We start from the raw sequence: 13,328 nt of genomic DNA, 5'->3' as shown, positions 1-13,328 counted from the left end.
CTATTCCAAGGAAAACTACATTTTTAAAGTTAAAATCTGTCAACATTTCAAGCTCCTCCAAACCCAGATAACACAGCAACTTATGCAGAATTATTCACAGACGCTTTGCACAACTCTGTCAATGACTGCATAGAGGCTGCTGTTCCTACCAAAAGTAAGCCTAAAACTAACTAAAAAACAAACCACCTGGGTGGAATCCAGAATTAAACAGGTTGTACAACCAAAGAAAATGTCATAGCTAAAACTAAGAAAGTGTATCACCAAAAAATATAAAAAGTCCCTATCAAACTAAATAAACAGTTAAGAGGATTAATTAAGTCCAATAAAGCAAATTTTGAGGTAAAGACAGAGTCCCAGGCCAAGGACAACCATAAGGCCTTCTATAGCTATGTTGAAACCTCAAAGGCAGCACACAACAGTCTGCTGACCTGATGGTAAATGGAGGAATGTTCATGGAACTGTGAGATATAGCAGATCTTCTTGCTGACAGCTTCGTCTCCAACTTTACCACACCCCCCCTCACCTCCAGCTGCCCCTCAAGGAAATACCATCCCAGGAAGTTAGGACAGGAGAGACCACCTCCACAAAGAGGCCAGTCACCAGTGAAATCACCATTGCTCTATGCTTGGTTCATGCTTCTTTTGCCATCTATTTTTCAAAAGTTAAGGCCAATATCAAGGGCTGTTGGCTTACCAAGTTTGCAGATGACTGCAAGCTACAAACAATCATAGAAATTGCTCAAGATACTAACATCTTACAGGAAGATCTAACACAGACAAATGACTGGTGCCAAAGCTACAGCTTAAAACTCAGTGCCAAGAAATGCATAACAGAACCTTCTGGGAAGTCAGCCACCCTGGGAAACTACCTCATTGATAAAACACTCCTAAAAGTAGACACAGAAGTCAAGGATTTGGGGACTCATCTAAATAGTAACCTGGCTTTCAACCAGCGTGTGTCTAAATTTGTAAAAAAATCATATCTGTTGCTCAATTTATAAGCAAGGCCATGGCATCTAGGTTCAGAGAAGTTATCAAGCCACTGTACTCAGCTATCATCAGACCCATCATTGAGTATAATACTCTTTTCTGTAAGAACCTGACCAGGCACTTGCAACAGTTGGAACATTCACAGAGGTTCCTCACAAAATGAATACAAAGGCGTAAACACAATGCCCTGAGTCTCAAAGCCCGCTCTCTATACTTTGTTTCCTACAAACTGCTGAGAGGCAATTTATGTCTGGCATACAGCATTTCCTTGAATCCCACCCTGATGGAGTTTTTGTATATCTGCAAAACAAGCAGCACTAGAATTACTAGATCTAAGGATTTAAACTTTGCCTGCAGCTTAAATAGGACATGTTGGACAGCAGGTACTTACTGTATCTCAGAGAATCCCCATTCTCTGGAATAAACTTCCCATCCATGAAATGCAGAGTCATTCCCCAACCCTATTCAGGTGCAACCTGAACCAGTATATTGGAAATCGGAAAATCCCCTCTGGTGTGACACCTATGTATCTGATGGACAGAGGCAGCCATTAATTCATGCCCTAACTAGCATACACCCCTTAAATACCCTATAAGGCACAATAATGCATGAGATACATTTGAGATGCATGGCTAGGCTTATAAAGGCCCCAGTGGTCATTGGCCTAGTGTACACCTATGAACCTGAGGCAGAAGAGAATTTTTTTATTTACTTTAAAACTGGAATGTTTAAATATCTGAGCAATCCCCTGAATCAGCTTTCCCCTTTCAACACACTTCTTAACCGTGTCAAATGTAGAAAGGACAAAATGAGCTACTACGTCAAATGGAGAGTTTAAAATTCAGTTTTAATACCTTCAGGAAGGTTTTGAGTATGAAACCAAGCCAATCTTCTCATTACAGATTCAGTAGCAGCAACTCTGGAGGCAGAATCAGCAACATCATAGCTAAACTTTAAAACATGGTTAGTAACATGAGATGCAGATGTTAAAGAGGCATTCAATGATTTTTTACCTCAGAAGAAAGAAGGCTATCCATTAAATTCTCAAAATATGAAGGTAAATACTTTAACATATGAGCTTGACAGTTTAAAATCCTGAAATTTAAAGTAGCAGAAGGATACATTTTCTTCCCTAACTTGTCAAAAGCTTTCCCAATCCCTGTCAGAGGGAATAGGGTTAGCAAAAGTGTTTATCAGAAGCAATTTTAGACAGGGAAATTACTGCTGGATCTGTTATGGAGTTAGAAAACAAATACTTAATGAGTCTGAGGTACCCTGTATAACCTAGCACACTTTCCATGGGCAGGATGTTGACTTTTTGGAAAACTAGAAGCTGTGAAAAAATGTTTTCTAAAGCAGGCAAACTAGGGGGAATAGCTGCAGATTCAGGCATATCCAAATTGTAACAAATCATGATATATTTTCTGTGCCAAAGAAATTTCATTCTACTCTCAGTAAAAAAAAAACTTTCGTTTTAGATAAAGTCACAGAAAAAAATACATAAATTTTCATAAGGGAAATTTGAAACCATACGTTTCTCATAATCACAAAGTTCAGATTGAAAAGAAATTCCAGAGGTATAACCACCCCCCCCCTGCAAATCCTGCTATTCTGACTCAATATCAGAGTCAGAGAGTAAAGTATTTTCCTTTTCTTGCCCGAAGTAGTAAAGGTCTAGGAAAAGCACTAATGAGCTCCTTAGCAAATATCAGTTAATCTTCCCTGTCCATAGAGATGGACACAGGAGACTGGAAGGTTGTCTCATTATGTTTGCTTTTCCTGTGAAACTCTGACAAATGACCAACCCTCAATGGGCATGATAGTCCCAGATTTGGGTATCCCATTCTGGCTGAGCAAAGAACCTTCACTTTCCCCTTTCCTGAAATAGACAAGAGTGGTTCTTCTTTGCTCCTCAAGGGCATTCCTTCAGCTATAGAGGACATAGCTATCCCCAGGTCATTGGTGGCTGTAGGTGCAACAGAAAAAGGGCTGTGAGAAAGAGATGAGAGGTCTGGGGAACAACAAGCAACCACAGCAGAGTCACCCACAAGTAGCTGAAATAAAATAGGAGCTGGTGATACCCAGAGATTCCTTAACAACTTTCTTCTTCTTCACGAGGACAGAGGAAAGTAAATCCAGAGTGAGTAGTGATTGCTCCATGGGTAAGCTGAGAATGAGAACTTAAAATCCCACAGAGAAGTCTGAATGAAATAATAAAAGGTAAGGTAGAGAGCAAGTAGTACTGAGGTATGAAAACCAGTGACAGCCCCCCACAAGCACAGTATCCTGTCCCAAATACATAACATCCAAAGAAAGATTCTGTCAAAAATATATGTTTTTACACAAAAAGTACATATAAGCATTTACACATAAATTCCTTTAGAAATGCATTAACAGTCTTAAAAACAATTAATGACCTGGCAAAACATAAATTTTCAGTCAGGAAAACATATATTTTCCTCAGAAGAACAGATTTAGCTTTTCCCAAAAGGGGACTTATCTGCCTTGCCTTGAAAGATCGGTAGTGGACCAACAATTCCACAGAGTTTACCAATGTAGGGCTCTTCTATGGCAAAAAAGGTCTAAGGATATTCACACTCTGTCTTTATATGGAGCTCCTGACAATTAGAGTGCGTGGAAGGTACCCTTAAACTTTGAAAGCTGGTCAGGGATAAGGGTCAGGACCCAAATAGCTTTGACTACTGCAACAGTGATCTATATGTTGAACATCTGAAGAGCTCCTTTGGTGTGAGGGTTATCCACTAATACAATGGGTGAGCCTTACAAGAAAATGGCATATTTCAATAGATTGAAAATAGACTAGCTCTTCCTTAATGCCTTTTATTTTAAAATACAAACAAATGAAAAGGTATATGGCATGAAATTTGAAACACATTTCTCAGAAACTATAAAACATTTTCATTCATGCTATTTACTTCTAGTGTCTGTAATGACATAAAAACTTTTCCAGATAATAAATGTTTTTTTTTTTTTTTTGGCATGCAAAAGAAAGACTTTTTAATTCTTTACCTGAGATCCCATGAGCAATGTAAACAGAAAATGTAATTCCAAGTGCTGCTCCAATAGTCTGGCTCAGGTAATTCCCCTTTTCACCATAGGATGTCTTCAGCTGAGCTCCTGAACTCTGAACAAAGAACTTTAAGGAAAACAAAAGCTATCTGATGATACTTTGCTTCTTTCACAGCAGTCATCATGTACAGTCAGTCAGTTATGGATAAAATGTATAACAAACAACAAATGAACTGAGATAACTCTCTATATATATATATATATATATATATATATATACATATATATATATATATATATATATATATATATATATACATATATATCTCTATCTATATACATACACAGACACACACACACACACACACACACACACACACACACACACACACACACACACACACACACACACACACACACTGTATACCTACCAAATCTGGACATCGTCTTCTGTTCCTGCATAGTACCAATCAAAGTGCAATCTTATATAATAAAGTATATCTTACACAGAGGATCTGTGACTTACAGCATACTAAATCAGGTCTATATCACAAAGTCGAAGTTTGAAAAGAGCAAACGCTCTTAAATTGACACAAAATACCTGAAAGCACAGAAAGTTGAATGTACGGAACAACGATTTTTTTTCCCAGGGCAAAGAAATCGCTGCTCCAAAAAAAACAAAAAAAACCCCAAATCCAAACATAACATAAACTGGGGAGCTTCACTCAACACCCCCCCCCCACTTAAATATACAAACTCCGAGATCGCACCACAGTGGAGGAAACTGCAATGTCCCAACAATGGCCCAGCGATTTTTTTTCCCTGGGAAATCAGTGTTAATAGGTCCAGCCTTTATACTGCTTTTCAATAGATTAATTTTATGTCATGATATAAAAAGACAACAATCCTCTACAGTCTGCACTTTAAGTATATTTAACACTGTACCTCCCCTTTATTTCTTCATTCTTTCTGTCTCAGCCTTTCTCCAACAATCCTGCATACTTTAGAATGCCTCAGTTGAGTCCCCCTCCAATACCCATTCAAGTAGAGCATTCAGTGGATGCAGCACCCTCAATGTGAAAAAAATAGTTTTGCAGATTTACAGAGCAGTTGGTCTCCACAATCAACAACCTGTGCTTCTTCTATTTTATTTCCTAATCATGATGATCCCTGTATGTCCCCTGATGTGACCTTGAACATCCATATCATGCCCTCTTCATCACCTCCAGCCTCTGTAGTCTATATTTTGTGACTCCATCCTACGCGTCATTTTCGTGGCTTTCTTCTAGTTCTCTTCAGCAGCCTGATATCCCTCTCTCCTTTGATGGTCTCCAGGAAAAGCACAGATTACTTAAGGTATGGCCTGAGGTTAGTAGAGCGCAAACATTACTGTTTTTGCTTCTGGAGTCTGTGTCCACCATAGGATTAGTGAAAGTATTTTGTTTGCCAGTGCAACAGCTTGTTCCCTCTCTCTGTTCATGACAGCCCAGTCCAGGTGTAATAAACACCTTCATATTCTTTTCTTGCTCTGAAAGCATCACTTCCAATCTCCCAGCTGATATTTCACATTAAACTTGTTATGGGCCCAACTGCAATAATTTATATTTGTTTGAAATTAGTCTCAGCTGCCATGTTTCAAACTGCTTGATTAACCTTTCTAAGTGCTTCCTCAGACTCTTACCCTTCTTCCACTGTTGCATCTATCTTTATGCCATCAACAAAGACACTGAATCTTTTATCCACAAACAAACTGAAGTCTACAGGACCTAGGATAGACCACTACAGTAGTCCACTACTTCTCTTTTTCCTGGCATTATCCCTCTGACCACAGGTCATTCTGCCTACCCTTCAGTCTTGCTGCTGTCCATTTCCTCATTCTAACTCCTACCATATTCCTCGCAGTTTTCCTTGGAATCATATAAGTGTGTCAAAGAAAAGGCCTTGATAAAGTCAAGTGTGCAACATTTACTATTTGCAAACATGAAATAAAGAGACGAGCCACAAAATGTAGTGATGCAAGCTCCATATGCTTTAATTTCAGACTAAGCAATGATGTACAGGAAATAAGACCACATTATATGTATATAGCATTCTGAATAAGGCTGAAGGCACCAAATATTTACAGACACATATACATATGCAACATTCCACATTCTCATCAGCAGAAAAATGCACCCTAAGTTTGAAGTAGATGGTAGGAATTAATGACATTTCACAGATGGAGGTGTTATCAAAGCTTACCTTATTGAACATAGCTCAGTGAATATGCATTTCAATTAACCATTAAACACAATTAAAGACTAATTCCAGTCATTAGTTTTGCAGGGAGGCATATTCTTGTGAGGAATCTCACCACACACCACTGTAAATTAAAATACTCTAACCGCAAGGTAGTTTGTGGAAATAAGAAAAATGTCTTCCCAATAGTTGTCCCTTGTTGGCTGACAATAATAAAAGAGAGTGAATGATCGTATGTGTGCTCTTACACTGACGTCGTTGGTGTGGGGAGGTCAAGAGAGGTCACATGACCATGTGCTTTATAATAAAGGAGGAAGTGAGGGTTGTTCCCCTCTTCCGTTTGTAACCAGATTGATTGCCTTCATATGTGTTTATTTTCCTCTGTAATGTATGCCTAACCCGACTTTCTTACCCTTAAGATGATACTGCCAACAGGTTATGGGCCCAGGAGGGAAGTAGGAAACCGATGGCATAGACTATGTTTCGACAGAGATGAAAAGAATTACGAGTTGTGGGAGACAAAGTTTCTGGGAAACCTGCTCTTGCTAGGGCTGAAAGACACTATTTTGCGAAATGTGCAGCAGGATGCAGAGGACGACGAGAATGAGGAGGAAGGCGACAATGATGCTGAGAAAAATGAGGAGGCATATGCAGAACTAATACAGTTCTTTGACGACAAAAGTTTGTCCCTTGTCATGAGAGAAGCCGCAGAAGACGGCAGAGAAGCACTTCAGATCCTGAGAGACCATTATGCCGGGAAAGGGAAGCCACGGGTAATTAGCCTATACTACGAATTAACAAGCCTCCAGAAGGCCACCAGTGAAAGTGTCGCAGACTATATTATTAGGGCTGACACGGCCAGCCATTATGGCACTTAGAAATGCTGGGAAGAAGCTCAGTGATGGATTACTAATTGCAAAGATTCTGAATGGGTTGCCTGAAACTTTTAAACCATTTGCTGTCCACATCACGCAAGATGATGATAAGTTGAGCTTTGGTGAGTTCAAAACAAGGTTGAGAAGCTATGAACATACCGATAAATTTAATGCCAACGTAAGTAATGATAATGTAATGAAAGCAAGTGGCCTTGGGGAAAGAGTAAAAGCAGAGATTACATGCTATAGCTGTGGCCAAAAGGGACACAAGGCACAAGAATGCCGGAGAGAATATAAAGGCCAGAGACAGTGGTGTAGTTTGTGTAAAAACTCTAGCCACAGGGACAGTAACTGTAGATGAAAGAAGAAACACAATGTGAAACAAGCAACTGACATGGATATTAACACATTTGTCTTCAGAATAAATGAGCATCAAATTTGTGAATTAAAACAGAAAGGGTTAATGGTGGACACCAGCGCCATGTCACACATAATTAACGACCTGAAAAAGTTTAAATACTTTAATGCAACTTTCCAACCGGAGGAACACATTGTGGAATTAGCTGATGGGACGAGAACCTGTGGGGCCACACAGAAGAGAGGTAATGCAGAGGTATGGCTGCTAAACACAGAGGGGGGCAAAGTAAAGGTGATGATGACTCGGTCACTGTATATCCTGACGTATCCACAAAGCATTTTTTCTGTTAAGGAAAAACGACAAGGCTGAGACCAGCTCATCTATAAAAATGGCACCAGGTTTGACATAATTGAGTGTAATAGACTCTATTATTTAGACACATATGATGAAGAAAACGATAGTGAGATACATTATGATGCATCTCAGAGCTGTTATAACATTCAAGCATGGCATAAAATATGTGTCAAAATTAGAAAAAGTGGTAAAAGGAATGAAAATTAAAGGTAAAGTTGAGAGACCTAACCTAGATTGTGAAACCTGTATGCAAGGGAAATTTGTACAGAGCAGAACCAGAGAACCAGATGCAAGAGCAAAAGTTGTGTTTGAACTAGTCCATACTAATTTGGCAGACCCAGTTGAGCCAGTAGCAAAAGATGGCTTTAAGTACACTTTAGCATTTACTGAAGACTACTCGGGTGTAATATTTGTCTACTTTCTGAAAGCCAAGAGTGATACAGTCAAGGCGACTGAAAAGTTTATTGCAGATTCAGCCCCTTATGGGAAGTAAAGTGTATCAGATCAGATAATGGCACTGAGTTCATGTTGAAAGATTTTCAGTCACTACTGAGTAAAAATGTTATAAGGCACGAAACCTCCGCACCTTACTCACCCCATCAGAATGGGACAGCAGAGAGAAACTGGAGAAAACTGTTCAAAATGGCAAGGTGTATGTTGATAGAGAGTGACTTACCTAAAGAGGTGTGGACATATGCAGTAATGACTGCTGCTTTTATTCACAACAGATGTTATAACAGGCATGTGGGGCAGACCCCATTCTTCATGCTAACAGGGAAGAAACCTGATCTTTCAAGGATGAGAGAATTTGGATCAGTGTGTTATGCATACAGACAAGATAAAAAGAAGTTAGACCCAAGATGCGATAAGGGGATTTTTGTCGGATATGATAAAAACAGCCCATCATATCTGGTCTATTATCCTGACACAGGAAGGGTTTTTAGACACAGGTTAGTCAAGTTCTTTACTAAGAATGTAGCTGAATGCCAGATTCAGACAGACCCAGAAGTGATGGATTAAGATTTTAGTACCAAATGAAGTGTGAATGTTAAGTCAGAATCAAAAGCTGTTAGTCAAATCACAAAAAAAAATACAAGTGAATCACACTGAATCTATAATGAATGAAGGAGACATAAAAATAAGGCAAGAAGAGGAAAGGCAGGATACACATTACTTTAAAAGAGAGAGAAAACTACCTGCATACTTGAAGGACTATGAGTGTAAAGTTAAAAATGACGATTATGTGACAGTTAATGATGACTATTGTTACCGCTTAATATGCAACACACCGCAGAGCTTTAAACTAGCCACAACTTCATCTAACTCTGAAAAGTGGGTCAAAGCCATGAAGGAGGAACTTGTCTTTAAAGGAAAACAACACATTTACACACTCCACACTACCGGAAGATAAACATGCAGTGGGAGGGGTAGATGGGTTTTCACTGTAAAAGACAATGCAGATAATGCTGAGACTTACAAAGCTAGATATGTAGCTAAAGGCTACAGTCAAGTTGCTGATATAGATTACAATGAAACATTTGCACCAACTGTGAGCATGACATCTGTACGAAGCCTAATGCAGATGGCAGCTCAGTATGATTTAGAATTGCACAAGATGGATGTACAAACGGCCTATTTACATGCTCCTATTGACTGTGAGGTGTATAGGGAGCAACCTGAAGGTTTTGAAAAGAAATCAAATGATGAAAAATTGGTTTGTAAAATGAATAAGTCATTGTACAGATTGAAACAATCAGGCTGTAACTGGAACAAAATGTTGCACGATTATCTTTGTGAAAATAGTTTTATCCAAAACTCCGCAGACCACTGTGTATACAATATACAAGCTAAAAATGAGAAAACAGTCTTAATTATATGGGTTGATGACCTCATTATAGCAGCTAGTGACAATGAATCACTAAACGATGTAAAGGAAATGCTCAAAGCTAAATTTAAAATGAAAGATCTGGGAAAGTTAAGACACTTTCTGGGCATTGACTTTACCCATAATAGTGGTGAAGTAAAGATGAACCAAAAGAGGTACATCACGAAAATTCTTGAGAAATTTGGTATGTTTAATTGTAAAGTAAGAAGTACCCCTTCCAAACAAAAAACAAACTTTGAATGTGACAGTGAATCTACAGATCCAAGAAAATATTGTGAGCTTGTGGGTAGTTTGATATATGTTATGACATGACCTGATCTTAGTTGGATTGTAAGTAAACTTTCACAATATTTGTCACAACCGAGTGAATCTCATTTAAAACTAGCCAAACGTGTTAAGATACTTAAAAGGTGCATTGAACAGAGAGCTGATTTACAAAAAAAGTGAAGGGAAACTTCAGCTTATAGCATACAGTGATGCAGATTGGGCAACAGATCAAAATGTAGACATAGTACAACAGGTTATTGCTTTAACCTCAATAGAGATGGGCCTATTATTTTGTGGAAATCAAAGAAGCAAGAAACGGTAGCGTTATCTATATGTGAGGCAGAGTACATGGCACTAGCAGCAACAACACAGGAGAGTTTGTACCTTGTGCAGCTGTTAAGTGGAATGGATGGAGAGTGCAAGTATGTGCCAGTAACAATATTTGAGGACAATCAAGGAGCAATCGCTTTGTCGAAGAATCCAGTAAGCCAAAAGAGATGTAAACATGTTGACATTAAGTATCATTTTGTCAGGTCAGCACTTAATGATGACAAAATAAGCATTGAATATTGCCCAACAACGGACATGGTTGCAGATATTTTTACTAAACCTGCTACGAAATCGAAGATTGAAAGGTTCATGTATTACGTATTTGGAATGTGAAGGAAAAGTTATCCAACTATATGTACTTAAAATGTATTTGTATACAGCGTAACAGCAAGTGGGGGTATTGGCTAACAATAATAAAAGAGTGAATGATCGTATGTGTGCTCTTACACTGACATCGTTGGTGTGGAGAGGTCAAGAAAGGTCACATGAACATGTGCTTTATAATAAAGGAGGAAGTGAGGGTTGTTCCCCTCATCAGTTTTTAACTAGACTGAATGCCTTCACGTGTGCTTATTTTCCTCTGTAATGTATGTCTAACCTGCCTTTCTTACCCATAAGATGATACTGCCAACATCCCTCTTTCCCAAGGATGTGAAGCTTTGGAGTTGTAATGTTTAAGATATAAATGCAGGCAAACACAAACCTCAGCATGTGAGGTACAAAGGAGTATACCTCCAGTAGAATTACTAGCAAAGTGGTATAATGTGCTTAAAATTACTGAGTCAGTGAAATGCAAATGAAATGCAAATTCAGTGAGGTATGTTCAAGTTATGTTTTAATGAAATACACTTTTGCAAAAAGCCTTGGTTCCCTATATATATATATATATATATATATATATATATATATATATATATATATATATATGTATACACATATATATATAAGGACACACATATGCATTTCATTCAGAGAGCATGGCATTTAAGAAGCATTCTAATACTATCAATCATACACATTACAAACCACCAGTAGGCCAGAAAGCCACAAACTGAAGAAAACCAGATCAAAAGGCAGGAAATGTAAATACTCCAGTGGTGTACAAAAACTGTAAAATGCAATGTTCTGAATCCGTTTATCCATGGAAAACACACTTCATTTAATCAAAACACATAAAATTAGCGCTTTCATTTCTACAATAGGTTTAAACTGTGAAGAAATATTTTCTTGAGGTAGAAATGAAAGCACTAATTTTACACATTACTTAAAGCAGGAACTGCATCAAACATTAGTATCAACCACTGCATATTAATATATATATTGTCTCTATTACATTTTTCACTTTTTGTCGTATACAGGGGTCCTGGATGTGAAGCAGATTTACCAGAGCCATTGGTGATCTTTGTCATTTTATTACATTATTAGCAACATGCTTTACTTATTTCAATCATTTGCATTTCAGTTTAGCATTTCATTTATTTGAATTTCATTTTTAACAATTCAGTTAAGGAACTATCAGTATATTTTTAATTGTTTTTTTTCATGTAATCTTCCAAATACTGAAAACTTTGAGGGTGAAAGTGATAGTCTGAGTAGTTTAAGACATACCCAGGATGTTATCTTCAAGTGATTCTTTCAACACAATGCAGAAAATCTAGTCTTAGAAGATTCCCTAAGGACACTGCCTTAGATATTTCACTGGACATGTCATCATATATTTCATGACGTATCACAGGCAAAGTGTATTGTTTTACACATTCTGAGACATATCCATCTTGAACAGATGTCTTCTGTTTACCTTCAGCACTTTTTGCTCTTTGTAGTACAAACAACAAAACAACCATGACTGTTTACATTTCTTTATATAACAACTGTTTCTGGTTGTTTCACGCTGGAATACTGCTGAATTCTCACTAACCCCTATCCTTCATTTCAGAAAGGAACCTAGCATGGTTATTAAAGCAGAAGTTCTGTCTTGACTGAATCTGTTTCAGTCTCTCCTGACAGTGATTTTGATTTTTAGGATCCAGCAAATAATTGTATATTGGCATTCTACCATTTAATCTATTACCTGTAAGTAACTATGCTTGTAGCAGACCAGAATCTTTTTTTTTCTCAAAAAATTTTTTATTAATTATATGAATAGCAAGACAATTAAAAGATTATACATAACAAGAAGGCATAAATGAACATATATGATTCATCTAGTGATAACAACCTTCATGAGATGATTTTTTAATATTTATTATTTAAAAAAACACCATGTGTATGTAATACATATTATACAAGTTAAGAGAAAAAAAAAAAAAAATAAAATATATATATAACATTAACATTTAATATTTTTAGAATTTTTTTTCCCTTCTAATTTTCTTTGGACTTCCACCTTTTTTGGACTTCCCACCAATAATCTTAAAAGCAATTTTCAATTTAAAAAGCCATTTTTAAGGAAAATAAACCATTTTAATTTAGATTTTGAATTTAATAATTTATTATATAAAAAAGTTTTAGTGAATAACAAAAATAATGACTCTTATGAATATTTTTGATTGAAAAGATGAATCAATGGATTATGTAGATTCCCGATTCATGATCTGACATTTTTTTTTCCCCCACCAGTCTGACTTTCAAAGATGTCCACAATCTGTGATAAATAGGAAAAATGACAATATAGAATATGGAAGGAGGGTCTGCTTGAAGATGAGAACAGCAATTAAAGGGGTTTATTTGGGTTAAATTTTAATAAATTTGATTTTTAATATGATTCATCATTAATATAATCATTAATAAATGTGTGTATGCTTATAAAGGAAGGGATAAATTCCTTAGTCTGTCTAGTATGATTCTTTCACAGAGATTCGACAATTAGAAGGTTAATTCAAAATTAACAAAAAATAAAAGAAGTATTTGTGGTAGTAACATTTTATAATGAGAATGAATATTTATCAGATGATGAAAGTATTTTTGATTTGAGAATATTTTGATAAATGAGTATTAAAGTT

General features: G+C 37.0%; 1 protein-coding gene across 1 annotated transcript in view; it reads right to left on the bottom strand.

The window, feature by feature from the left end:
- The window catches only part of AQP10 (aquaporin 10), a 583,757-nt gene that overhangs the window by 401,564 nt on the left and 168,865 nt on the right, over nucleotides 1–13,328 (bottom strand). The window contains exon 2 of the mRNA XM_044080642.1: nucleotides 4,020–4,146. Coding sequence (XP_043936577.1) covers nucleotides 4,020–4,146 — 127 coding nt within the window. The remainder of the gene's footprint in view (nucleotides 1–4,019; nucleotides 4,147–13,328) is intronic.

The sequence above is a fragment of the Protopterus annectens genome, chromosome 8.part0 (assembly GCF_019279795.1).
Source record: "Protopterus annectens isolate FY-2018-M chromosome 8.part0, PAN1.0, whole genome shotgun sequence".
Taxonomy (NCBI): domain Eukaryota; kingdom Metazoa; phylum Chordata; order Ceratodontiformes; family Protopteridae; genus Protopterus; species Protopterus annectens.
The sequence above is the reverse complement of the archived record's forward strand: the minus strand, read 5'-3'. Positions and strand labels throughout refer to the sequence as shown.